Raw genomic sequence first — 27,565 nt, 5'->3', positions numbered from 1 at the left:
CCCACCGCCGCATCAGACACTATTTCTCGCACCACCAGGGGTCATCATCAATACTGTCGCGACCAGCGCCACTGGAAGTGCCGCTGCAACCATCTATCTGGCAACATTCTCAGCAGCACCAGCGGCCACCACCAAACCTGCCAAGCTGACACCATCGTCGCCGGCGCTGTACCTGCGGCCACTAGTGCGACTACCACCGCTGCCGCTGCCACCGCCGCCACCAGCACCATCCCCGGCACCACCAGTGGCATGTAATTGGCATAATTAAGATCAAAGATGACTACGACGGCTATAGCCTATCACGACTGTTTATTGCACACATCCGACGACCTTTAGAGGTTGAGGTCCGGAATAAATATATTGTTAGTTCGTGCTAGTACTGCCTCCGTGTGTTCTTTTGTGTCGTGTTTTAGCAAAATTTCCTCCGGCTTCTATAGACGTTCGCCAACTATCCCGACAACTCTCGCTGAAGGCAGAAATTTTTCATATAAGCTTTGTCAAACAGCTTATGTGAACTATGTATGAGTGGCTCAAAGAGAAAGTGTTTGGTAACTACGAGCAAGTTTGCAATGTTTCGAGCTGAAAAAGTTTTATAACCGGTTAAGCGAAAACGTGCAGTACTGGGTTACGGGTAGGCTGGTCATAGTACGGAGGCTGGAGCCGCCGAGCTAGCCGAGGAATTTCTGACGAATCGGGCTCGAGTAGCTAGGGGGGAGGGGGGGGGGGTCAAAATAAGGAAGTCGTATCAATTTTGAGAGGCCGCAGCTCACTCCCATTTGTAAAATGGGGGCCAAAATTCTTACGGATGCGCAGCCCGACTGTGCCCATTTGCGACGTTTGTAGCCGAAGACGATTGCAGAAAGAGATTCTAGGCAAGGCAATTGCGGGCGCGTTATAAGTGGAAGATTGCAGATCACTATTTGGCTTTGTGTCAAGAAACAAAAAATTCAAACAAAAAACAAGTTTTTTTTTTTTTTTTTTTTATTGCGTACAATACTATGCCAGGCTTCAGCCCGTCGCGTAAAACCGGCCGATAGCCACGTTTGACCTTTAGAACGACCGCAAGTGGGGCCCCTCTTCAAGCCGTCGGGTAAACCCGGTCGGTAGTTACACCGCACCGCAGCTACAGCTTCGACACTGCCGAGTGGAGGCGCTGGCGTCGCTGAGGAGGAGGCGCTGCGCTCTCACCAGATGTTTCGGATTATAGAGAGCAGGTGGAAACTGAGTGTAAAAAACGCGTGTTCGCTCGCTTTGCCCGACCATTCGACATCCTGTCTGATAAACAGAAAGAGAAGCTACGTCGGCTTGCTGCAGCCAGGAACCAACAACGGGCTCAAAAGACGGATAAAGAACGTCAATGAATTAATGAATTTAATGCAGTAATACATACATAACCTACAGGGTTTAACTAAAGCTAAACCCAGCTCAGTTTTTATTTGTGCAGCGGTGACGAGAACGAGAAGGTTCAAGGACCGTACACGCGAGATCTGCCAGTTAACGGTAAAGATTTACGAGTGCTTCATGATTCCACAGCTGATATGAATGTGGTTTGCGCCTTTTTTGTAGAACCCGAGATGGTTAGGTGTAAGCATGCGTAGATCAAGCCAGCCGTGGAAACTGTTAGCGTGTGCTGATTGAAAAATTGTTTATTGAAGGACCTTGCCGTAATTGAGACGGAAGCCGCGGTATACGTCCAGGCTATGCTCCTCAACCAGTACCCATACCTATTTATATCGTATCATATCACCTCCTACGCGAAAAATGGCTTTTGTTTTCTGACTGTACCCCGCTTACCTCGTTTTTTTTTTTTTTTTTTTTTTTTTTTTTTTTTTTTTGTAGTGTTCAGACTTTGACCAGATTAAGAGCTCAGGAGCTTGCTGGGAAGGTGGCCGGTTCGGAGGCGACGCTGTCAAATAGTGAGAAAGAGTCACGGGCGCAGAGCGCTGAGATTGAAAGCACGTTCATATTCGGTAGAAGAAAGTGAAACTCTGAAGGCACAAAATACGCGAGAAATGTTTTGGAATGCAGCAAACGCCACAAGAAAGGAAGCACGTCGAGTAAACAAGATCTTCGGTTTTTGATGCTTTCTCCGTGAGCAAAGTAGAGCCCAACCCAACGTCACAGCAGCAGTTCTGCGATGCGCGACGACTGGTTCACTAACCGCTAGCAGAGACTTCGGAGCAGGCAAAGAGGACGCGAACGCGAAGTACGACATGCCAAAGCACGTCAGTCAAGAAAGAAACGCGTTAATCGAAAAGACTGACATCAGGAAAGAAGCTACTGAAGTGACAAAGCCAATCGCTTCAGAAGGAGAGTCCGACATGTACGCAGCGCTAACGATATAGCTTGCCAAGACGAGGTAAGGGTCAAACTGGAACCCTGAGAATAGTACTTATACTTTGTGTTGGCAACCAGAAATCATCTATAAAACAAAAGAAACACTCTTCGCCGAGAAGATGCCCAAAGGCACAACAGGCAGTAGCAGCACGAAGGGCAAATGAAAGCTTGTTTAACCGGCGAAAAGCTATTGCAGCTCAGGAAGAGGCCTTGTATGCCGAAGGTTCAAAAGCAAAGCGACGACAGAAATCACAGAGTGCCAAAAAGCGGCGGTTAGATGAGCAAATGAATTCGCGTGCAAGGACGTGCTGATTCGTTACTCACAGCAGATTAACATTCGAATGCGATCATCCTGGAGGCGTCCTCCTCGACAATAGCTAAGAAAGGTTGATTACAAACCCCTTTCCTAGCTAGGAAGGACAACACTTGTCCCCTAGATTCGGAAAACTGTGCTGCCATCCCGTACGGCAATCCTCGCACCATTGTGCCTAGGATAGCATGCCATCCAGATGCAATGCTGCTCACGAATTTCGCGTATGCATCGACTTTCGTCTTTGAATGACAGCAGTGAGAGTGCGTCCCCCATCGCTCTCTACTGAAGAGAGACTTCTGCGCGGCAGCCAATATCCTCCTTATGGCGTGGGAGGGCACGTAGCCAAAGACTTTGCCTATCGAATTGGCTGACTTCCTCGCCAAGACAAAACGTTGAGACACAGATGACTGTAATTCTTCCAGTTCGAATGTTAAATTGCTTATCGAAAAACTTAGGCCATCAAAAGCTACTTTGTTGTCGGCGTTTGAATTCGTAGATTTCATTAGTTTGCGCAGGAGAATTTTCCACATCTCGGACAGATAAATACGGAACGCCCTGTATAAAGCCTCGTGTTAAACCTGCAAGCCTAATAACTGGCATGGGTGGCCTGTGTGAAATGTGTCTTCATGATCCAAGGGCCCAGGAGGATTGGGTTCAGAACTCATGCAAAGACAGAAACCGAGTTGGTAGCGCCTGCTTGCTACCCCATATCATGTGCTCTTTTGACATCACGTAACCCGACGACCAGCCAGTGCACAATTATATGCTCCCTGCAGACTACCGCGCGTCAGAGGCAGTGCCGGTGGCAACAATGCTGACAACACTGATGTCAGAGTTTCTAAAAAACGGCGTATTTAACGTTACCGCCTTAAAATGTATAGGCACCGCGCTTATGCATTTAAGAACGCAAAAATACTGCTAATTAGCGATTGTCCATAGTTCTAAAGCGGTGTCTCTATGCGTGTAATCCACATCTCCAAAACACATTGTACGTGTTGGTATGGCTTTATGTGCATAAAGGGGGTGCCACTTGATAATATGAACCCACAATTGGACGTGTGCTTTAAAAAAAACTCGCTACTCTATAGAGTGTCGAAAGATACCTTCGGTGGGATTTTTCTTACCTTCTAAACCACCAACAACCTGCTTGGCATTGGATGCTCCGCTCGCGAAACTATTAAATAGTTCAGCCATAAAAAACTGCGTTAGGATAATCAATGATAAAGTCTATTATACCACCATAATTTTCGTATTGAGTGCGAGGGCATACCGTGGCGCCACCTCTCGGAAGCGCCTGCGTGATGAAGAAAGTGGGATAACGCACTTTGAGCGGCTGTTGTTAGGATAGTTTCCTGGGCAGTTCAGTCGCGCGTTAGCATTACGTTCACTTAGTTATTTAGTATGCACCTCGGTCTGGGCCTGTATAAGCTTGTTTTGAGATATGAGACCCAGTCATTCGGCAAAAAAGCCCTTCACCGAATCAGAGTTATCAAAGTTCCTACTACGACGAGAACCGACTGCAATATTTCTGCTATGCAAAAAAAAAAAAAAAAAAATCTACTGAAGCTACTACGCAACCAGTCAGATGTAAGCAGTCAGTGCACAGGTAATGGGATCCCTCTCCTAGAGCAGATGACTGTCAGGAGCCTGACAGATGTTGAGCGCTTTCGCATAGCGCCGGCGGAAGTGACACCGTTCGCCTGCTCCCTTGAATGTAGTAGAGCAAGCAAGTTTGACTGCGGTGATAACATGGATTAATTTTTTAGCAACTGTGAAGACGTGTGTTCCACACAGCGAATTCTTGCTCACTGACTACCGTCATTGGCACTCTTGTTTAGAGCAGATATTTGTTGCTCTCGCGCATAGTAGGCTTTTTTCTTTTTTACGCGTATCTCGAACAGCGCATCACAACATGCATGCAATGCAGTATCTTTCGTTTATCCACGGATACTGTCATTTGAAATTACTACAGTACTTTCTAGTTCACTTCAGTTATCTCCGTGTCAACGTGTTCATTCAGAATAATTTGAGACCTTCTGGCCTTCGCAGAATCCTTCTTTGGGAGGGTACTGCTCCATGAAGAAGCAAGTATCTTTTCCATCCCTCCAGCGACAGTATCGTTAAAATTCACAAGCGATAACTGCAAATTAAAACGCGCGCGCTGTTTCTTCCGTCGCTCACCCACCTTTTAGCGCCAACTCTAAGGACAAAATCTCGCTCGCTGAAATGCCTGCAGCGCACATCATGAGAATGACCACTCGCTGATAATCCAATTGAAATTTTAATTAAGGAAGGAAAAATCTGTGAGTTTATGTTTCGGGTAGCAATGGGAGCTTGCACTGGGTTCGCTCTGCTTACGTCAGGGTGCAGAGAAGTAACGGACCGTAGCAACAGCTGAAATAAATTTCAGCAGTCTCAGCAACGATGCAAGGTCAAAACGTGCAAGGCTGGCACTCTATATCAACCCAAACTATAGAAATAAATGCGACTATTAGCTTTTAAGTTGAAGACTGAAAGAGGTGACGTGTCCTCGAACCGCCCGAAATGGGCATTACAAGCGTATTCCAGCGAGTTTGTAGACATGCCGCGGTGAAGAGATGGCTCATGGCATTTAAATCTTCGATATTATAGTGATAAGAATAAGTGGCGCTGGCGCATTGTAGTGCTCAGTCTGCTGAGTTTGAAACGAGGAAGCGGCCTGCATATATATGGTGCGTTCGTGTCGCTTTCTCTCGACATTTTATTGTTTGAGTGTCTGCTGTTTCACGCTTTCCGTGCTATCTACGTTCTCTCACTGCCGTCACGCAAACTCGGATAAGCTCGAGTGAGGGCTGAACTTCTCGTGTCTTGCATAGTGCGGCAGGTTAGCTTTTGTGTGGGCGAAACCTCGAAAGAAAACTGACTGGCGACCATCACAGATGCTGCGCAGGTTCAGCAGTAGCGTTTGTACATATTGGGCGCGAGCGCCACCTCCGGAGCGAACGGCGCTAGTGTCGACCTAAGGGAGAAAGTGGGATCACGTGACTCCTCTTACTGCTGCTGAAGCAGACGCTCAATTGAATTTGTGCGTTTTAATCCACTATAGAAGGCAAGCAGTACACATGAGGTGCATCTCTCGAGTACGTTAAAGGATAACGTACAATAATGAGATTACTTTATTCAGGTAATTGGATGTTTTAGTTTTGAGGCCAGTCAAGGTTTGAACCAAAGCAAAGCGAGAGGAGAATGCAAAAAAAAAAAAAATCACTTTCGGCCGCCAGTGAGCCCCAGCTTGCTGGCGGCCAAATCGAATGTGCATATCACACAAGGAATCTTGTACGGTGAGATGTCGCTGTAGGGGCTGCTGTGCCGTTCTTGTTTTATGCTTTCGCTCGAAAGGTTCGAGACGACTGACATTGTTTGAAAAATCGTTTTGTGCATGCGACTATAGCCAACAACGTATTAGAGTTCGCTTAACGAGGCAAAGATATTCCAGAACCAACAGCCTTAGACAACAAATAAAGTTTTACTTGATACACGCTCGATGAAAAAAAAAAAAGATAACTTTTCCCGAATAAATCACGCGCTCACGCTCAATCGTTTGTAAATGCCTTCGAAATCAATACATACTTGTCAAACTTTTTAGAATAAAGCCTATTTCATTGTTCCACAAGTGGCACCGAACAGTTCATTCAATTTCTTCGGTAACGAAATAACAGCGCCATCCATCGGTGTGTCAGGGGAGACACATTAACCAAATGACGACTGTAGTGTTTTATTGAACTCATATTTATCACCCTTGGTAAATCAATCATGCAACCATGCTCACAGCTGTGAACTATAATTAGGGAAAAGTTACTCATTGACATCCACCCATGCGCAGCCATACGGCTACAAAGGAAAGCTATACAGCTCTCTCAGAAGCTTAATAGTTAGGAATGCGATGAGTCTTTTCTAAATCAAAGACTCTTCTTTCTCTGCCGGTAAGACATCAGCTTCGCGGAATTCTTCATGGAATTTCACGGGCCTTCTACTTTGCTACTTTGCTACTGTGCTACTGTGCTGGTGTGCTGGTGTGCTGTTCTGCCTTCTCCTCCTGACTGCTGGATCCTGTCTTGTCTGCAAGCCTGATCGTTCTCTCCGGTGAGGCCATTTCATGTCGGGGGATTGGCCAGTATTTGTTTTAAACCAAGCCTAGGATTCATGTACAGTTAGACCTATAATGTCTCTAGCTTCCCCAGGTGGGGTTCGGTATCCTGGTTTGCCAGTCTGCCGGCCCAAAGCTTGGACTTGGAATCTTTCGGACGAAATGGAATAAGCACAATACCGGTGGCATTTGTACCAATTGGGGATGGATTCCTGAAGTTGAAAAATCCAAAAATAATCCAGGAGCAGCTAAAGGCTGTCACCCCCCACTACCTAGAAATCTCTGAGGTGCGTCCGTTTGGCAGGAGAGGTATTCTATCTAAGTCCTCGAATATACAGTGTGTGTCGGACTTGCTTCGATGCACATCGTTTGCATCACTGCCAGTAAAACCATTTATACCTGAACGGCTGGCATGTGCAAAAGGTATTATACGCGGCGTGGATTCGTCTGCTTCTCCGCAAGAAATGATTGAGGAATTTAATGAGGCTGGCATTGTCATCTTATCACTATTCCGTTGCAGCAGGGATGCTGGTGGCTCTAGGGTGCCGACAGAATCGATGATAGCGACGTTTGCCGGGGCTAACTGTCCAACAGAGATTAAAGTATGGCCCATTGTGTACCGTGTAGATCCCCTGCAGCCTCGCCCTTTGCAGTGCAAATACTGCTGGCGATTCAGACACAGCAGCAAGACGTGCAAATCCGCATCACGCTGCAGACTGTGCGGAGACAACCATTCATCTGACACGGGCACTTCTGCTGTGGTAATTTGCGCACTATGTCACGCAGATCACCCTGCTGATGATGGTACATGCCCAAAACGCGCAGATGAACAAACTGTTCTTAACATTATCCAGCATAAAAAGTGTTCTAGAGCAGATGCCTATGCACAGCTAGACCATAAGAGGAATTCGTATGTAGCTTGTGCAAAAACAATAGCTTCAGATGTGGAAACAGGCATGACAAAGTCGGTTGTCTCAGCTGTAGAGAAATCTCTTGAGGGTTTCTTTCAGCGTATGTTAAGCACGTTTACAGAAGCTGTGTCACAGGTCATAGCTACAAAGATTGGTTCGACCGAAATTGCAGCTTTGCAAATTGGCAACCCTGGTATAGCTGAATGCCATGCTCCTGTGGTTTCTAGGGCCTCTGTTGAGGGAGATTCTACCCAGACGACGCCTGCTGCTTTTTCGTCAATGAAATATACAGGGTCAGGGTCCTGTAGATACCCACGTGTCCACCGTTTACCCATTGGATGTAGAAATGACATGTTCATCCCAGAAGCGTCGCGCTTCTTCCTCTCCTTCAAAATCCGCCCATTCTAATACTGAAAGTAAAAAAGGTTCCCCTAATCTTCAGAATAAAATTGATGTCTTAAAGGAGGCTGTTACAGCCTCCCGGATTCTACAATAATCATGGTGGGGTTAAAAGTACTACAGTGGAATTGTCGTTCAATTGCATCTTCGTTTCACGATTTACAGAATCTTATCTCAAATTTCAACCCAGACATAGTTTTATTACAAGAAACCTGGCTTTTACGAAATCGGCCATGTTCTTTAAAGTATTTTAGAACTTTTAGATCAGATCGCACTAGCGGCCGGGGTGGCGGCTTGCTAACATTAATTTCGTCAAAAACAATTATTCGGGCGAAGGTGTCACACAAAATTCTACGACGAGACTGCGAACTGCTTGCAGTTGATATCGCGATTCCACAGTCTGCTCCTCTCACTATTGCAAATGTTTACTTTCCAACAGGTGTCCGTACAACAGCTGGTTTAAGTGATCTTTTGAGTTCAATCAACGGACTGATTATTGCTGGCGATTTTAATTCACACCATGTTATTTGGGGTTACCGTTCAGATATATGTGGGCAGCGACTTTGGAACTGGATGTCTGTAAATGATGTGCATTGCTGTAATAGTCCAGGCATAACCTACATGCGAGCAGCTTCTAGGTCAGTAATTGATTTAACGTTAGCAGCAAATGGATTAAAGGTCTCATCATGGGCTACGGTGGATTGTGGTACATCTAGCGACCACTTTCCAGTTACGTTTAATATAGAATCTGCTCCCCTTAAAGTAACTACTTGTGAACAAAAATTTGTCAACCATAAACTCTTTAAAAAATTTGTGAACTCTTATTTCTCCTCCATAGCATCATCTCAGCTTTCTGAACGTGCTCAACAAGCACTCTCTTCTCTGCTAGATGCTACTGAGCGTTCAGTGTTCACTGTGAAATCGTCTGTCCCTAACAAAATGTCATGCCGATGGTGGAACGAAGAATGTGAGAAAGCATTCCGTCGTAGAAAAGCTGCGTGGAAGAGCCTTTCCCATAACCAGTGTCCCCAAAATTGGATAAATTATAAATTTTATGCAGCTTCATTAAAAAAAAAAAAAAAACTATTCGTATAGCAAAGGACGAGTATAATGCTAATATGAATATTTACCTCTCTAATCCAATTAATCGGAAGGCATTGTATAGGTTCATGGAACGCAACCAAAGTTCTTCTCCACCACATGTAACCGAGTCAGAGGTGTTATCACCCAATGAAGCAAAAGAGAAACTTGAACAAATTGCGAACGGTCTTGCTATTCGCTTTCAAGCGCAAACGGTGGCTCCGTTACTTCGACCTACGCCACGTGCTGATTTCGTTGCAGTTGAGCCACCGGAATTGCATTGTATAGCGGCTGCTCTGAAACCTGCAGCTCCTGGGTGTGACGGTATTACAGTGGCTATGCTGAAAGCTCTAGTGCCGGACCACAGCTCGGAAGTGTTGAATATTGTCAATTTTTCTCTGGAAAATTCTTGGTTACCTCAAGACTGGAAAGTTGCAAAAGTTATACTAAGCCTCAAAGATCCGAAAAAAGGCTTTGATTTGGATAATATTCGGCCAATTTCTCTAACTTCAAATCTAGTGAAACTTATTGAACGCATAGTTCACCGGCGCCTCATAAACCATGTGATGACCCTGGATGCATTTAATGATGTACAAATTGGGTTTCGCCAAGGGGCTCCATTTGGACGGCTCATACAGATTTGGAGAGTAGAATTAGGTTAGCAATGAAGAAGAAAGAAGTGTCGGCATTGGTCACTTTAGATATCGCCAAAGCATATGACAGTGTAGAACACTCTATTCTGTTGAATAAGATAAATGAAATTAGGTCACCTTTTTACATGTTTGCATGGTTAAAAGAATTCTTAAGCAATAGAAAATTTTTCTGCACGAGAGGTTCTATAACTTCTGAAACTTATTACCAAACTAGAGGCGTGCCTCAGGGATCGGTGCTGTCTCCATTGCTATTTAATATATTAATGAGAGATATTCCTGGTCATCCAAATACAAAAGTGTGCGTGTATGCGGATGATATTGCCTTTTTCTCTTCTGCACGATATGTTCATTCCTTATATCAGGTATTGCAAGCCTACTTGAATGCCCTTGATGTTTGGCTCGGTAAAGTAAAATTAATTCTCAACGTGAAGAAATCCTCGGTACTCGTTTTCCCACCGGCACACCCTCTTTATATCTCCCTTGCGTATTGCGGTTCACAAATCCCACAGGTTGAATCCTTAAAATACTTGGGTGTATTATACCACTCCAATGTAGACTGGCGGCCTCATATCAAAAGTTATTGCCTGAAAGGTGAGCGAGCCCTTGGTCGCCTGATTCAAATTAGCCATAAGAAATTCGGTATGCGTAGTGATACTCTTTTGTTTCTCTATAAAACGTATTTGAGACCAATTCTGGAGTTCGGCTGTGTTCTTTTCTCGGGAAGTCCTAAATACAAACTACGACCTTTGTTTCTACTGGAGAGGCGCGCTTTACGACTATGTTTGGGGTTGCCAAGAGCAGTTTCAAATGCAGTCCTCTATTTAGAGGCCCGTGTACGTGACTTGAACTCTCGATTTGAGCTGCTCACTGTGCGAACCTTTTTACGAGCACTGGAATCTCTGTCTGGAGTGGCTTCTCCCATTTTTATTACACACCAATCTCAGTTTCTAGATTATCATTGGCCGCAATATAAGCAACCACAATTTGTATTTACTCAGTCCTTGCTGTCCAAAATTGCAGTTTCGCTTATGTCAGTAAGACGTGTTGGCAATGTTCAAGCTACTTCCACACTGTGCTTTGACCAGTCGTTGCCATCTAATGCAAAACACTTGACTACCACGGTAATAAAGAGACACCTTGAAGATTATCTATTACAGTATCCACGACACGTAGCTATTTTCACAGATGCCTCACAACGAAATGAAACAGCAGCAATAGAGATTTACTCCCAAGCACTTGATTGGAGTTTTTCTGTACGGATCCCTGATTACACACCAATATTTACTGCTGAATTGCTTGCAATTGGTTTGGCCCTTCAAAAAGTTCCCGGTAATGTTACTCACGTAATCATACTCTCTGACTGCCTGTCAGTCTTAGCAGCATTAGAAAGTCCGAAAATGCGTCTTTTGAAACAAACCCTGATGTTTTTCCTTCCGATACATTTACAGGAAGTACGTTTTCAGTGGGTTCCGGGACACTGCGGCATCGCTTCTAATACAATGGCGGATTATTTAGCAAATTCAGCTCTCAGTGGGCCTGTTGCCGATGTTGTACCCAATATTATCTTGCTAAATATATCCCGTTTTGAACGATTTCAAACGTTAAACTCCTTGAGCCATGAGCCACTCCTTGCGACTACGGATTTTAACCATTTAAATTACCATTGAAATGTCCGATGTTGAGGTTTCCATGACGCTCATGCGTTGTAGAATTCCTTCCCTCAATCTTTATTTATGTCGCTCTGGATTCACGCCGCCGAATCTTTGTGCATCATGTAACGACGTGGAAACAATTGAACATTACATCCTGTCCTGCCACAGGTATGCTACTCAGAGAAGAAATTATCTAGAAATACCTCTTACTCGCCTAGGATTGCCATTTACAGTTCCTGTCCTCCTTTCCTTTGGTGCAGCCTTCAAAGGGTATGCCCTAAAACCGGTCTTTGACTTACTTCATAATTATAATATTGCTACTGGAAAATTTGTGTGTTAGAGCTGATCTGTCTGAATTGTATTTTTTCTTAATTTACAGTATTAATCCTTTTTTTCATTGCTTTCTATTACATCGCCTCAAAATTTCAAGTTATTTCAGCAACACTAGCTCCTAATTATTAGGTTATCTATATCATACAGGCAAATCGACATTATCAAAAATATTATGTCACCTACAACGAATTCTGGCCAATCCCCTACTGTGGGTATGTGCCATTACAACGAGGGAGAAGACGAAGAAGAAGCGGTATCTCCTGAACGCGTTCGCTCGTGGCCTTATCCACGCGCATTGTCACGCACCATCACAGGCTCAGAAGAAGAAAAGTGATCGTACAGGACGGCACGTTTTCCTCACAAGGCATCTTTGCTGTCCTCTGAAAATGCGGCCTGCCTATGGCTTCTGCGGTCCGCGTTTGCCGACGAAGCGGGCGCCTCCAAGTGAACGCATCGTCTCTGCTCAGGACAGCACCGTCGAAAAGTGCAATCGCGGGTGCCCCCGAGCATCGGGTTGTATCGCGAGGCTATATCTCTGCTGTAGAGAATCACAGCAGCGCCCGGCAGCACCGTCACTTTCACTGGCAACATCCGTGGCACCGTCAGAAGCCACAACCGTCGCCCCCACAGTCCCCGCTGCGAACAGTGGTCATCTCCCAGACTGCCTCGGCCAATGCCACTCGAATCGCGACGGCCACCACGTACCGTTGCCGGCGCCATTTCTGGGAATAGAAATGGTCATCACCAAGACTACCGCGGCCAATGCCACTGGAACCGTGGCGCCCACCACCGCCTCAGGCACTATTTTTCGCACCACCAGTGGTCATCACAAAGACTGTCGCGGCCAGTGCCACTGGAAGTGCCGCTACAACCATCTATCCGGCACCATTCCCGGCACCACCAGCGGCCACCACCAACCCTGTCAAGCTGGCACCATCGTCGCCGGCGCCGTACCTGCGACCGCTAGTGCGATTACCACCGCTGTCGCTGCCACCGGAGAGGCGGTCGCCCCCGCCCACTTTTTTTCCAAGGGGGCGGCGCCCCCCCCCCCCCCCCCCCTTCCTACAGCTCACACTAAAATCGCTTTTATGAGCGCTCAAATTCTAGGACGTTAAAATGTAGACTGTGCTGTAAATGAGCTAGCATGCACTGCCACCATTTCGAAAACTTTTTCTTTGCTTTAACTAGATTAATACTCTCAAAAAAAAAAAAAAGTATTGAATGACTGAGCACAGTTGATGAGCAAGAACCAGGGGATTGAAACAGGCCGTGCGCGAACTTCCTTAACTCAAGTGTATATTGGTCGCGCGTATACTTCTTTGAACAAAGGTTTATATATATATATATATATATATATATATATATATATATATATATATATATATATATATATATATATATATATATATATATATATATATATATATATCATCATCATCAGCCTGATTATACCCACTGCAGGGCGAAGGCCTCTCCCATATTTCTCCACTTAACCCGGTTCTGTGCTAGCTGCATCCACTATATATATATATATATATCATATCGAATTAAGGCTCTTTTTCATTTCTTTGCCCAAGTTTCGTTCGCTGGCGTGAAAATTGACAGATAGCAAGACTAGGGCACCCTTGAGTCAACATAACAATTTCTTCTCGCTAAGAATCTGAAGGAAAGTTGTTAGGATTCTTAAACAAGCTTTTGTTGGCTCCCTTAAGTTATGTATTATATTAAACCATCTTTTCGATTGCTTCGACTTGAATCATGTTGGTAATTTTAAGCGAATATAGTAACGATTATTTTGAAAGTATAAGTGCGATCGTGTTTTAGAAGGCTGTATTTGTGAACAATTCATGGCCTCATTGCTCTTAGGGGTAAACATGCTTTCAAATTGCGTAAAATTTAATTTACAAAGTGTAAATTTGGGGCTAAATTTAATTAAAAGGTAAAATAAAATGATAACATAACAGTAAAACAAAATAAAATCAAAATTACCTGAAAAATAACAATTATGACCTGACAAAATTTGCCCCCCCCCCCCCCCCCCCCCTACTAAAAAAGAAGTTCCGGAGTCCTTGGCTCTCGCCAGATGTTTCGGAATGTGGAGATTAGGTGGAAACTGAGTACAAAAAATGCGTGTTCGCTCGCTTTGCCCGACCATTCGACATTCTGTCTGATAAACAAAGAGAAGCTACGTCGGCTTGCTGCAGCCAGGAATCAAGAATGGGCTCAAAAGACGGATGAAGAACGTCAATGGATTAATGGATTTAATGCAGTATTACGCGACCTACAGGGTTTAACTAAAGCTAAACCCAGGTAATTTTTTTTCTTTCTGCAGTGGTGACGAGAACGAGAAGGTTCAAGGACCGTACACGCGAGACTTGCCAGTGAGCGGTAAAGATTTACGAGTGCTTCATGATTCCACAGTTGATATGAATGTAGCTTACCCCTTTTATGCAGAACCCGAGATGGTTAGGTGTTAGCGTGCGTAGATCAAGCCACCCGTGGAAACTGATAAAAAACTGATAGAACACACATGTTGTGTGTTCATATTATATTATATTATATTATATTATATTATATTATATTATATTATATTATATTATATTATATTATATTATATTATATTATATTATCAGTTGCCTGTTCCGGAACTTAGGATACGGGTTGCGCGTGTTTCCGGGAACAACCGACCTCTTCACAATTTTGCCTGCTCGTGTCGCCTTTCGTTCAAAAACCGGATGCGAGAAGGGTCGCTGAACGACACGCTGGAATGCGGGGACGATACGCTAATGATGGCTACACGTGCGCTGTTGCGAGGATGGCGAGGGTTCCGCGAACGGGAACAAAGGACCCGAGGTGACAAGAAAAGCAACAGAAGGACGGTGGGGCAGAGAGGAACGCGAGACGCTAGAGCTGATAAACCCAGCCTCGTCTCCCGAGGGACAACTGACCTAAGATACGAAGGTGGCTCGCTAGTCCTGGCGGCGCGTCTGTTGAGCTCGCCGTGTACACCTTCACAATCAGCGCTGCCTGCAGCTATATGGCCATCATCTCCCACCTCAAGCACCGGATCATCGCAGTGGCGTCCTGACGCAACATCAGGACTATCGGGTGAGCGGGGGCATCCAGCTCTGATTAAATCTGTTACTGGCCCTATTTCGTGTATTCCTGCTCTTCACCCTGAATAAAGCCCTATAACCGGGACATCAGCACCCCCTTTGTGCACATAAAGCCTTGCCAACACTTACAAACACTGTGTTCTTGAGATGTAGATGTCACGCATAGAGACACAGCTCTAGAACTGCAGACAGTCGCTAATTAGCAGTATTTTTGCGTTCTTAACATCCCGCCTATGCATTTTAAGGCGGTAGCATTGAAGCCCCGTTCCTAAGAAGATCCGACGTTGGTATTGAAAGCCTTGTCGCCGCCGGCTGTTAAGGATGACGAAAGTGAGTCCGGCGTGGGAGCTGTCGCTTTCGACCATTAAGGCAAGAATTCGCGACCGAAACAGGCGGAGTGGTCAAGAACGGCGGCAGCGAGACGCGACTGGAAATGGCCATCACAAAAAAAAAAAAAAAAAAAAAAAAAAGACCGGAAAGGAACGCGTGTTGTTCGGCCCGTCGCCGACAGCCGTGAACGACGGGCCATAGGGAAAAAAAGGTTCAAGTGGCTCACGCTTGGGTCGCCACCCTCAAGGCGGCCACGCGGCCATCTCTTCTGAGAAGTCGAACGGAGTGACAGACGGGGTCGTCTCTGGCTACGCATCTCCAATTCCTCTTGCCGATGGTGTGCGGCGACCCTTTCGACGCAGGCGTGCCCAGACCATGCGCCCCCGGCAGACACCGAGCTCCTCTTGTGAGTGACATGGAAGTGATAAGGACACTCCCTCCACGACGAGCCCGCCCTTCACCTAGGCAACCCGGTGAACACGAACCCTATAGAACTGTGTGTGTGTTGGAGAATCGTTGATCTTCCCTGCTTCTTCAGAAGAGTAAATAAACGAAGTATTCGTCGTTCAACTCCTAACTCCTTCGCTCAGCGGCACGTCTTCCTGGGTGGAGCGGGCGTCGATGCGGCCTGAGGATTCGTCCAGCGGCACCGGAGTCCAACCTCTAACAAGGCACTGCCTCTTGCGGGCGGTAGTCGGCAGAGAACATAGTTGTGCACTTGCTGGTCGTCGGGTAACGTGATGTCAAAGAACCACATGATATGGAGTAGTTGGCGGACGCTACCAACTTGGTCTTTGCCTTTTTATTATATATCAGTTAAGCACTCAGCCCTCCAGTACCCTTGGGTTTTGAGCAAGACCACACACTGCACATAGGCCACCCATGTACGTTCGCAGGCTTGCAGGATTAACACGGAGCTTTGTACATGGCGTTCCGTATTTATCTGTCCAAGTTGTGGAAAACTCTCCTGAGCAAAGTAATGGACTCTACGGGCTCAAACGCCAGCCGCAGGGTGGCTTGAGGTAGCCAACATTTATCGATAAGTAATCTAACATAGGAACTGGAAGAATTACAGTCGTCTGTGTCTCAACGTTTTGTCTTGGCGAGTAAGTCAGCCAATTCGATAGGCAAAGTCTTTGGCTACGTGTCCTCCCACGCCACAAGGAGGATATTGGCTGCCGCGCAGAAGTCTCTCTTCAATAGAGAGCGATGGGGGACGCACTCTCACTGCTGTCATTCAAAGACGAAAGTCGATGCATACGCGAAATTCGTGAGCACCATTGCATCTGGATGGCATGCTATCCTAGGCACAATGGTGCGAGGATTGCCGTACGGGATGGCAGCACAGTTTTCCGAATCTAGGGGACAAGGGTTGTCCTTCCTAGCTAGGAAAGGGGTTTGTAATCAACCTTTCTTAGCTATTGTCGAGGAGGACGCCTCCAGGATGATCGCATTCGAATGTTAATCTGTTGAGTAACGAATTAGCACGTCCTTGCACGCGAATTCTTTTGCTCATCTAACCGCCGCTTTTTGGCACTCTGTGATTTCTGTCGTCGCTTTGCTTTTGAACCACCTTCGGCATGCCACGCCTCTTCCTGAGCTGCAATAGCTTTTCGCCGGTTAAACAAGCTTTCATTTGCCCTTCGTGCTGCTACTGCCTGTGGTGCCTTCGGGCATCTTCTCGGAGAACAGTGTTTCCTTTTCTTTTTAGATTATTCCTTTAAGCTTGCCAACACATAAAGTATAAGTGCTATTCTCAGAGTTCCAGTTCGACCCTTACTTTGTCTTGGCAAGCTATATCGTTAGCGCTGCGTACATGCCGGACTCTCCTTCTGAAGCGATTTGCTTTGTCCCTTCAGTAGCTTCTTTCCTGATGTCAGTCTTTTCGATTAACGCGTTTCTTTCTTGACTGATGTGCTTTGGCATGTCGTACTTCGCGTTCGCGTCCTCTTTGCCTGCTCCGAAGTCTCTGCTAGCGGTTAGTGAACCAGTCGTCGCGCATCGCAGAACTGCTGCTGTGACGTTGGGTTGGGCTCTACTTTGCTCACGGAGAAAGCATCAAAAACCGAAGATCTTGTTTACTCGACGTGCTTCCTTTCTTGTGGCGTTTGCTGCATTCCAAAACATTTCTCGCGTATTTTGTGCCTTCAGAGTTTCACTTTCTTCTACCGAATATGAACGTGCTTTCAATCTCAGCGCTCTGCGCCCGTGACTCTTTCTCACTATTTGACAGCGTCGCCTCCGAACCGGCTACCTTCCCAGCAAGCTCATAAGCTCTTGCTCTGGTCAAGCTCTTAAAACTTAAAAACGAGGGAGACGGGTAGGGTCTCAAATCAAAAGCTATTTTTCGCGCAGGAGGTGATATGACACGATTGAAAATCGATACGGGTACTGGTTGGGGAACATATATCATGTACACCGCGGCCTCCGTCTCAAATGCGGAAGGTCCTTAAATAAGCAATTTTGCAATGAGCACACGCTATCAGCTTCCACGGCTGGCTTGATCTACGCGCGCTTACACTTAACCATCTCGGGTTCTGCAAAAAAGGCGTAAACCACATTCATATCAGCTGTGAAATCATGAAGCACTCGTAAATCTTTACCGTTCACTGGCAGGTCTCGCGTGTACGGTCCTTGAACCTTATCGTTCTCGTCACCGCTGCACAAAGAAACAAAATGAGCAGGGTTTAGCTTTAGTTAAACCCTGTAGGTTGCGTAAGCAATACTGCATTAAATCCATTAATCCATTGGCGTTCTTCATCCTCCTTTTGAGCCCGTTGTTGGTTCCTGGCTGCAGCAAGCCGACGTAGCTTCCGTTTCTGTTTATCAGACAGGATGTCGAATGGTCGGGTAAAGCGCGCGAACATGTATTTTTATACTCAGTTTCCACCTCCTCTCTATATTCCGAAACATCTGGTGAGAGCGCAACGCCTCCATTCGACAGCGTCGAAGCTTTAGCTGCGGCGCGGCGTGACTACTGACCGGGTTTACCCAACGGCTTGAAGAGGGGGGCCATCTGCGGTCACTCTTGTTGCTATGGCAACGATGCGCCATCTGAGGCGCGGCGTGGCTACCGACCAGGTTTACCCTACGGCTTGAAGAGGGGCTCCATCTGCGGTCGTTCTAAAGGTCAAACGTGGCTACCGGCCGTGTTTACGCGACGGGCTGAAGCCTTACCCCTAACCATCTCGTTCTGCACAAAAGTTGTGAACCACATTCATATTAACTATGGAATCGCGAAGCACTCGGAAATTTTAACCGTCCATGGCCAGGTCTCGCGTGTACGGCTCTCACCGCTGCGTAAAAAAAAAGCACGACTTTTATTTTTGTTTCTTAAGACTAAGCCAAATAGTGATTCGGAATATTCCACATATAACACACCTGCAATTGCCCTGCCTCGAATTTCTTTCTACCATCGTATTCGGCTACTATCGTTTACAATGGGCTCGCTCGGGCTCTATTCACATGGTATCCGTACCACTTTTTTCTCCTCCATTTTACAAATGGGAGTTAACTGCGGCCTCTCAAAATTAATTCGAAATCCTTATTTTGACTACCCCTAGCTACGCTATCCCGATTCGTCAGAAACTCTTCGGCTAGCTCGGCGGCTCCGACCAGCCACCGTACTATAATGCCTGGCCTGTATACCCGAGACTCTGTACCACGCATTTTCGCTTAACCGACTCAAACCTTTTTCAGAACGAAAAATTGCAAACTTGCTCGCAATTACCAAACGCTTCCTCTTTGAGCCACTCATTCATGGTTCACATAAGCCTGTAGGCAAAACTTATATGACCAATCAGCGAGAGTTGTCGGGATAGTTGGTGACCGTCCATAGAAGCCGGAGGAAACTGCGCTAAAACACGGCACAAAAGAAGTGACGGAGGCACTAATAGCACTAACAATAGATTTATTCTGGGCCTCAACCTCTAAAGGCCGTCTGATGTGTGCAATAAACATTCTCAATAGACCATAGTGTCGTAGTCATCTGTGAGCTTTATTGTGCCAATTACGGGCCACTGGTAGTGCCAGGGATGGGGCAGGTGGTGGCAGCGGCAGTGTGGTTGCGGTCGCATTAGTGGCCACGGGTACGGTCGCGGTGACGATGGTGTAAGCTTCAATGGCAGGGTTGGTGGTGGCCGCTAGTGGTGCCGGGAATGGTGCTGGATAGATGGTTGCAGTGGTGCTTACAGTGGCACTGTCCGCGACAGTCTTGGTGATGACCACTGGTGGTGCGAGAAATAGTGCAAGAGGCGGTGGTGGGCGCCGCTGTTCTAGTGGCATTGGCCGCAGCAGTCTTGGTGATGACCACTGTTCGCAGCGGGGAAGGTGGGGCAACGGTTTTGGCTGCTGTCGGTGCCATGGATGTTGCCAGTGAAAGTAGCGGTGTTGCAGGGCACCGCTGTGATTCTCTACAGCAGAGATACAGTCTCGTGATACAACCCGATGCTCGGGGGCACCCGCGATTGCACTTTGCGACGGAGCTGTCCTGAGCAGAGACGATGCTTTCACCTGGAGGCGCCCGCTTCGTCGGCAAACGCAGACCGCAGCAGCCACAGGCAGGCCGCATATTCAAACGAGGACGGCAAAGATGCCCTGTGAGGAAAGCGCTGTCGTCCTGTACGATCACTTTTCTTCTTCTGAGCCCATGATTATGCGTACCAATGCGCGTGGATAAGCCCACGAGCGAACGTGTTCAGGAGATACTACTGCGCCACCGAAAGCGGATAAAGAAGAGTCTGCTTTAGCAATGACTCTTCGAATTTTAAACTATTAAGCTTCTGAGGGAGCTGTTGTAGCCGTATGGCTGCGCTTGGGTGGATGTCAATGGGAAGTTACTCCCTAATTATAGTTCACAGCTGTCAGCATGCATGCATGGTCGTCCTATCAAAGCCGATAAATCTGAGCTCGACGAAACATTACCATCGACACCTGATTAATGTGTCTCCCATAACACACCGATGGATGGCGTTGGCATTTTATTACCAGGGAAATTGAATGGATTGTTCAGTGTTACCTGTGGAACAATGAAATAGGCTTTATTATAAAAACTTTCGACAAGTATGTTGCGATTGCGAAGGCATTCACAAACGATTGATCGTGAGCGCGTGATAAAATCTGGAAGTGTTTTTTTTTTTTCGATAGAGTGTGTATTAGGTAAAATTTATTTGTTGTCTTGTGCTGTTGGTTCTGGAATATCGTTGCCTCATTAAGCGGATACGTTGTTGGCTTGTCACATGCACAAAACAATTTTTCAAACAATGTTAGTGGTCTGGAGCCTCTCGAGCTGAACTAAAGGTTCGTCTGATTTAAAATCCTTCACGGTCAACGAAGTAACGAGAATCCCATATGTGTTCTAGGAACAGAATTGAAAGAGTAGCAAAATGTACACCCGGCCAGTTCTTTAAAGTGCAGCGCGACCGTCGACTGCCCGTGGCGCTGCTGCGCCGGAAGAGATTGGATTATCGGAGGTAACAAGGTAAGCGAGGGCAAGGGCATGCGCAAAATTCCTACTGGTACAGCGAGCCTCGTCTTCTAGTTGTTGCGATTAGTTTGAAGCAGCCCAATCGGCTGTTGTGCATCGGTGCCTCTAGAAGCTGCCACTATACTTGTTTTCATCCGATACATGCATACGGTACGTGCGGCAGATATCTGCAATGAAGAACACATATTTTCAATAAAACACTTCGCATGCACAATAACCATTTGCAATCGTTACTTTCCGAACAAATAATTGCCGAAGGCATTAAATATGGGCATATTTCTTTTAATTTCAAAAGAACCCTCTTAGAAACCTCACCCGAAAATGGAACCGGGGGCAAGTGTATTGTACTTGGAACGTTACAATCTTGCACCAATCAAAGCCACAATCACTGAGTAGATAAAACAAGAGCACTCAGGACGCGGACGTAAAATCGTAATCAAGGGGTTGATTGCCAAGGGAAAAGAGACTCGCAGCGTTGCTTCCATCAAGAACCAAGCCATCCAAAGGCGCCGCACAGCCGTGCTTTCGCTCTTTTGTTTAAGTAGTCGGGTCAAGTTACGTGAAACACTCGGTTTTTGCGCGTGTGTAAGTGTTTCGGAATAAAAACATTGAACTGAAATAGGAGGCTCTATCTTATTCTAAAACTATCAAAACAACAGTCATTACATGAAACAGCCAGTAGAGTAAACGAAGAGTGCTGCGTCTGGCTTCGTAATTGGTCCGATCTCGCAAAAGCATATATCCTGTATTTTCCATCCTCCGTGTCCTACGGCAGGAAGCGCTAGGTGCAGGGCATCGTGCCGGGCGCAGAAAGTCACTTGCAACCGCCGGGAATGCCCCTGCGGTTCGACTTTCGCAGTTGCTGAAGTTCGCGGTAAGTTGTATGCGTGACGCCGTGGCTGACAGCGAGACTTGAGCTTGCCTGTTGAGAAGGAGAGAAGGAAAAGTCAAGAAAACGCTTTTTGTTTTGTTTGTTTGCATAAAAGCATATTTTAGAGGGGCTGCAAACCCAGTTCATGACTACTCCTTTAGCGTATTTCCATTAGCAAAGAGCACACAAAGTACTAAAACAAGCTCGACGTCATGTGTTGCTTTCCTTCGTGCTTGTTACAACATAGCTACCTCTAGAACTTTATTCCGTCCTTCACACATGCGGTCGATCAGCTCAGTCGTTGGCAATCTGCCCGTTCGCTATACACTCATAATATCTTAATCGAGGACTCACATTAAAATTTTTTTAGATACCAGCAGTGATTGAACGGTGATGTCAATGTTGAGAATTTTATGGACACGTGCCATGACTGGTTCGGCAGCTTTCTGTGACGACATCGCGCACAAGTGCTCCTTTTTCGTCGTTTTTGCATCTTCCAGCTCCAAGCCCCAAAGTGCCTAGCTTTGCCAAGCTGTCCGTGCGGTTATTTCTGAAAAATACTGTCCACGAATCGGTGAACGAAACTTGCATGGTAGTCGCGGAAATGTTGTTGTTGTTGTGGCTGTAGGAAGAAAGAAAAGAAAATGCACGGGCCTGCTACTGGATCTGTATAGCTGAGCCACCTCCGCTGCCTCGTGCAGACAGAAGAGAAAATAGAGAAGAAAGAAAAGGAAGAGAAAGGCGCGCGCCACAACAACAGCCGACGTCCACCACTGAAGCGGTGGCGGGTGCAATGACGGCCTACAACAGACAAAAATTCGGCGGCAGGCAAGCCCCTGCCGCAAGCGGCGGTGGCCTACCTGCTCCCGTAGTCGCGGAAATGCCAACAGCCGTAGTGCTTCTTAGCAAGTGGGCCTAGAGTTTCCACGAGTGCTTTCCGCAACGGGACGCCAAACCTTTATTTCGCTCGTAGAAGAATGCTTGCCTTTTGGTTGAGATGTTCATGGCGAGGCACGGACCTTCAAATACGTTATCACGCCACGCTGAAGCCATGGTTAGAGAATTCTTCAATAAAGATGTTAAATATTGTGGGATTCGGGCTTGCTGCGGCTGCCCTTTGCGCGGCCGCCGCCCGCTTCCCAGTTGTTCTCCCCGTTCCCTTTCTCCCGCCTGAGGCGGCGGAGAGGGGCTCGAGCGACTTGTCACTGTCGTTCGGGCCACAGCTCCGCCCTGGCGTCCCAATGGTTGTTCTCATTGGCGCCTTTTTGGCGGGAACACGGCACCGCTTCGACAGCCGCGCTCGCGCGACTGTCCGAGCGGAGCTGAGAGAGAGACCCCTCCGAGACATCGCAAGGTGCGTACGCAACTGTTCTTGTCTGCCGGCCTTTGTCCGCGCAGACCAGTGTGTACTCGAGTTCGTCTGCTCCGGGTCTTACCTGAGAGCGAAGCTCGAGCCTGTCGATCGTGATCCAACGATCCGCGACAGGCGTACCTTGCGGTGGTTGCCCACACTCTCAAAGGAACCCTTTGGTCACTGCGAGAGAGATCACAGCACGCCCTTGCGTGCTTGCGGCGCGCACTCCGTGTCACTTCGTGCGCGCAGGGGAGCCTAGCTCCTCGCGCGCTCCCTTGACACGGTGACTGCGTATGTGTGTGTATGTGCGTTTGTAAATATGTGTATATGTGTGCGTATGTGCGTTTGTAAATATGTGTATGTGTGTGCGTATGTGTGTGTGTGCCGCTAGAGGATGGCGTTTCAATAAACGTCTCCTTTGTGAACTCGGAGGTTTGTGTCCTTGCAGCGAAGTGCTCTCCTCCCGATGGAGGTTGAGTGCGCGCTGCAGTGTTTCAGTGTGCGCGTGGTGACGGCTGATCGGGGCTTCGGCTCGCGCGACGCTCGAACCCGCGGTGGTTCGTGGCCTATGTCCACGTAGAAACCACAACTGGCGCCCAACGTGAATTGTCCTTGGCTCCATGAGTCGTTGGACAGCACATCGGCCGAGCCGGTCGCCTTGACGATCAAGCTCATGCGCCATGCCTGCCGCCCCCTGCGCGGCACTCGGCAAAGGCACTGAAACACGCTACATGGTTCTTCGGGCCACCCTGCGGTGCGACCGTTCACCATATGCCTCCGCTGTTTCAGCTTTACGCCGTTGCGGAAGCAATGTGCGCGACGCCGCCGCTGCCGGCATCTCCGCACAACAGCACCCGTACCCCGCTTGCAGTCATTTCTGTTCGGGGAACGGCGAGGCGTCGGCCGGGCTCCCTCTGGAAACCGGACCGAAAGCGCGCTCAGTTGGCTGATGCGGCTCCTTGAACTTGCGAGCCGGCTGGCGCGCCATTCTCTCTTGGTACAGCATTTCGACTTTTCGGTGCAGTATCTACAGGGGAGAACGAACGTGGTAGCTGACGCGCTATCCCGTGCCCCACTCGCCCGCGGCGGCGTCTTTACGGACGGCGGGCGAAGGGGGCGAAACAGCGGACGAGCCGCAGAGCGGCACGGAGGGGACGCCCGCAGACGGGTTCCCCATTCCGCTATCCAGGTAAGCAGCGCTTCGCAAAGCAGGCGAGGGTGAAAGCTCTTTGTGAGCACATCTGAGACGCCGATGCTAGCGGAAGTTTTGCTGCGAACCTGCGGGGGGACGAAACCAGGCTCTCCTTTGAGATGACTGGGATCGTTTTCGGCCATGAAGAGCTACGACGGTCCAGCAAAATGACCCGTTTTGTCGCGATGTCAGCGACGGTCTCTGGGAGACGAAGCGCCGTTACGCTGCTTGTATTGCAGCGGGCGCAGCGCCGTTACGCTACTTGTATTGAGCGGGCGCAGGGGGGCACGAGCCAGCGTGTGTCGCGGCGTGCCCCGGGGATTCATATTTGCTGGGCCATGACGGGCTCGCGCTGAAATACATAGCCATGGATGATGAGTCCATGAACCATTTGAAGTGGCTATTCCCCAATGTCTGAGCGGCGCTCTGTTGCGTTTTTCTCATGACAAACATTGGCTGGTCATCTGAGTGGCTCCAAGGTTCAAGAAACTGGGTCAATCGGTGACTGCAGCCCGGCATGAAGCGCGACATTTTCCGCTGTTGCCGTTCCTGCCATGTCTGTCAAATGGAGAAGTCAAGGGGTGGCAAGCCACCGGGCATGACGAAACCAACTGACAGTGTGCGTCCGTGGCAGATGGCCACCTGCGATTTCATGGGGCATTTCCCCAGTAACAAGCAGGGGCTCATTGCTGGAGAATCCCCCTATGGGGAGAGCCAGCCGTGCCTACATTGCAGACCTGTAGGCCTATGCGTAACGGTCTGACGAGCTTGCACTGGTGCCCATTGTCACCACAGGCAAGCGCCGAGGCACACCCGATGCGGTGGAACGCAGCCGTGCCCCGCACCGGTACTAGGTGAGGCGACGTTCACCTGTGTGATTGATGCCGGACGGCGGGCCTTTTCCGCAACCGAAGGCATACCGCCTCACCGACCGAGCGAGCTTGCTCGTCGAACCCTACCCGGAAGCAAGGTTGGTGTCTCCCTTTTCTAGCTCGCTCAGTTCCAGCCTGTGTGCTTTATTATTTGTTTTTGTTTTGTGTGCCTCTGTTCCCATTTTTCGCTTTCTTCTGTTTCCATTCTTGCTTCTTAACTTGTAAATATTGTACAGTGAGTGCCTTCTTTTGTACAGCGCGTCATATCTCTTCTTTTTTTTTTTGAAATTGCGAGGATTGCTCATTAGGCAGCCCGACGCGCGGCTTTTCCGGTGTGTGTGGAGATGAAGTTGGGGCCGTTTGGGGACGGGGAACATGGACGATGCCCTTTCACCCAAGGCCGCCGCGGTTGCGAAGGTGCTCGGGACAGGTTCGTCGCTGAAGGTCGGCATCACCCTTTGTTTGGTGTGTGAGTGGCTGTGCGTGTGCGTGCCTGGGCGTGGAGGCGACGACGTCGCGCCATGTGTGTTTGCCGGCGTGTGCGAAGCGCGGTGGAAAGGAAGCCCCGCGCGGTCTTCCCATGTGCGTCTTGGATCGCCACGGAGCCACGGACTTTCCACACCCGGGGCCCCTTCGGCGTGTTCGCTGTCCCTGCACCTAACCTGTACCACCACCGACCGAGATCGTTTGCAGCCAAGGGTGAACGTTGGCCACCCAGAAGTCAACGAGCGGTGAGTCACCGCAGGCTCCCTGAGCTGCACCGACGATCTTTGGGACTTCTGTACATAGTTGTTCTGTACATAGTTGTGTTCTGTACATGATTGTGTTCTGTACATAGTCGTTACTTAGCCTCCGCAATTTTGTACATTATTCTTCATGTCATCTTGTTCATTTTTTTTTTTTTTTTGTGCGCCTTGCTAATGTTTGTCTTTCTTGAGTGTGTCTTTTCGAGATCGTTCTTGCTGGAACTGAAGTGTAGTTGACTTGTTGCGTGAGGATAGCATTCTTTTCCTCATGCTGGGGACCTGCTGCGTGCTTTCACTGATGGGTAGGAGGGCAATTAAGGAGAGGAGGATGTGGGATTCGGGCTTGCTGCGGCTGCCCTTTGCGCGGCCGCCGCCCGCTTCCCAGTTGTTCTCCCCGTTCCCTTTCTCCCGCCTGAGGCGGCGGAGAGGGGCTCGAGCGACTTGTCACTGTCGTTCGGGCCACAGCTCCGCCCTGGCGTCCCAATGGTTGTTCTCATTGGCGCCTTTTTGGCGGGAACACGGCACCGCTTCGACAGCCGCGCTCGCGCGACTGTCCGAGCGGAGCTGAGAGAGAGACCCCTCCGAGACATCGCAAGGTGCGTACGCAACTGTTCTTGTCTGCCGGCCTTTGTCCGCGCAGACCAGTGTGTACTCGAGTTCGTCTGCTCCGGGTCTTACCTGAGAGCGAAGCTCGAGCCTGTCGATCGTGATCCAACGATCCGCGACAGGCGTACCTTGCGGTGGTTGCCCACACTCTCAAAGGAACCCTTTGGTCACTGCGAGAGAGATCACAGCACGCCCTTGCGTGCTTGCGGCGCGCACTCCGTGTCACTTCGTGCGCGCAGGGGAGCCTAGCTCCTCGCGCGCTCCCTTGACACGGTGACTGCGTATGTGTGTGTATGTGCGTTTGTAAATATGTGTATATGTGTGCGTATGTGCGTTTGTAAATATGTGTATGTGTGTGCGTATGTGTGTGTGTGCCGCTAGAGGATGGCGTTTCAATAAACGTCTCCTTTGTGAACTCGGAGGTTTGTGTCCTTGCAGCGAAGTGCTCTCCTCCCGATGGAGGTTGAGTGCGCGCTGCAGTGTTTCAGTGTGCGCGTGGTGACGGCTGATCGGGGCTTCGGCTCGCGCGACGCTCGAACCCGCGGTGGTTCGTGGCCTATGTCCACGTAGAAACCACAATATGCAAGTTTGAGGGCTTTGAGAATTTATCCATTCCGACGGACTGGCACGGTCCTCTTCCGTAATCGAGAAGGTACGAATGTTGCATTTAGCCTACAGAAATAACGACCTTACAAACCTCAGCTGCTCTATTGCTTCGTGACACCACTGAGACAATGGACTGAATTAAGAGCGACACACGCCTGATTCATAGGTTCGCCCAGTGGAGTCAAGCCACTTGTAATACTTTCTGCATGACTGCCGCGTGCCACTGAGAATTGATCACTCCCCTCTCTGTTAGCTGCTGCAGCGCTGTTGTCACGCGGACGCCTTCATCGCAAGAGCTCTGTAGTTCTCCGTATTACGCTTCACGAAATGCTCGCCATTGTGCACTGTGGCCGCGGCTGGTGCGAGACAGGCGTAATTACCGAGACGAAGGGGAGCCCGAAATGAATTGCCTCGGTTGATGATGATAGTGATGGCAATGATACTATGTTTACTTAGCAAAAAGCACTGCAATGTCTGAGTAATACAAAAAGGGCGCAGTAAAAAAATAGCACTCTCATTCAGGGCCGACTGAACTGTCAAGATGCTTGTTTCAGAGTATTTCTGCAGTTGCCCACTCGTGGTA

At 48.3% G+C, this 27,565-nt stretch overlaps 1 protein-coding gene across 1 annotated transcript in view; it reads right to left on the bottom strand.

Moving 5' to 3' along the window:
• Positions 1-20,039: 20,039 nt before the first annotated feature.
• The window catches only part of LOC146202076 (histone-lysine N-methyltransferase SMYD3-like), a 31,709-nt gene continuing 24,183 nt past the window's right edge, over positions 20,040-27,565 (bottom strand). The window contains exon 12 of the mRNA XM_084583940.1: positions 20,040-21,657. Coding sequence (XP_084440066.1) covers positions 21,550-21,657 — 108 coding nt within the window. The 3' untranslated portion in view covers positions 20,040-21,549. The remainder of the gene's footprint in view (positions 21,658-27,565) is intronic.

Source organism: Amblyomma maculatum, chromosome 1, assembly GCF_055883805.1.
Source record: "Amblyomma maculatum isolate TAMU_Amacu chromosome 1, ASM5588380v1, whole genome shotgun sequence".
Taxonomy (NCBI): Eukaryota; Metazoa; Arthropoda; class Arachnida; order Ixodida; family Ixodidae; genus Amblyomma; species Amblyomma maculatum.
Note: the sequence above shows the minus strand (reverse complement) of the source record. Positions and strands in the feature narration are given on the sequence as shown.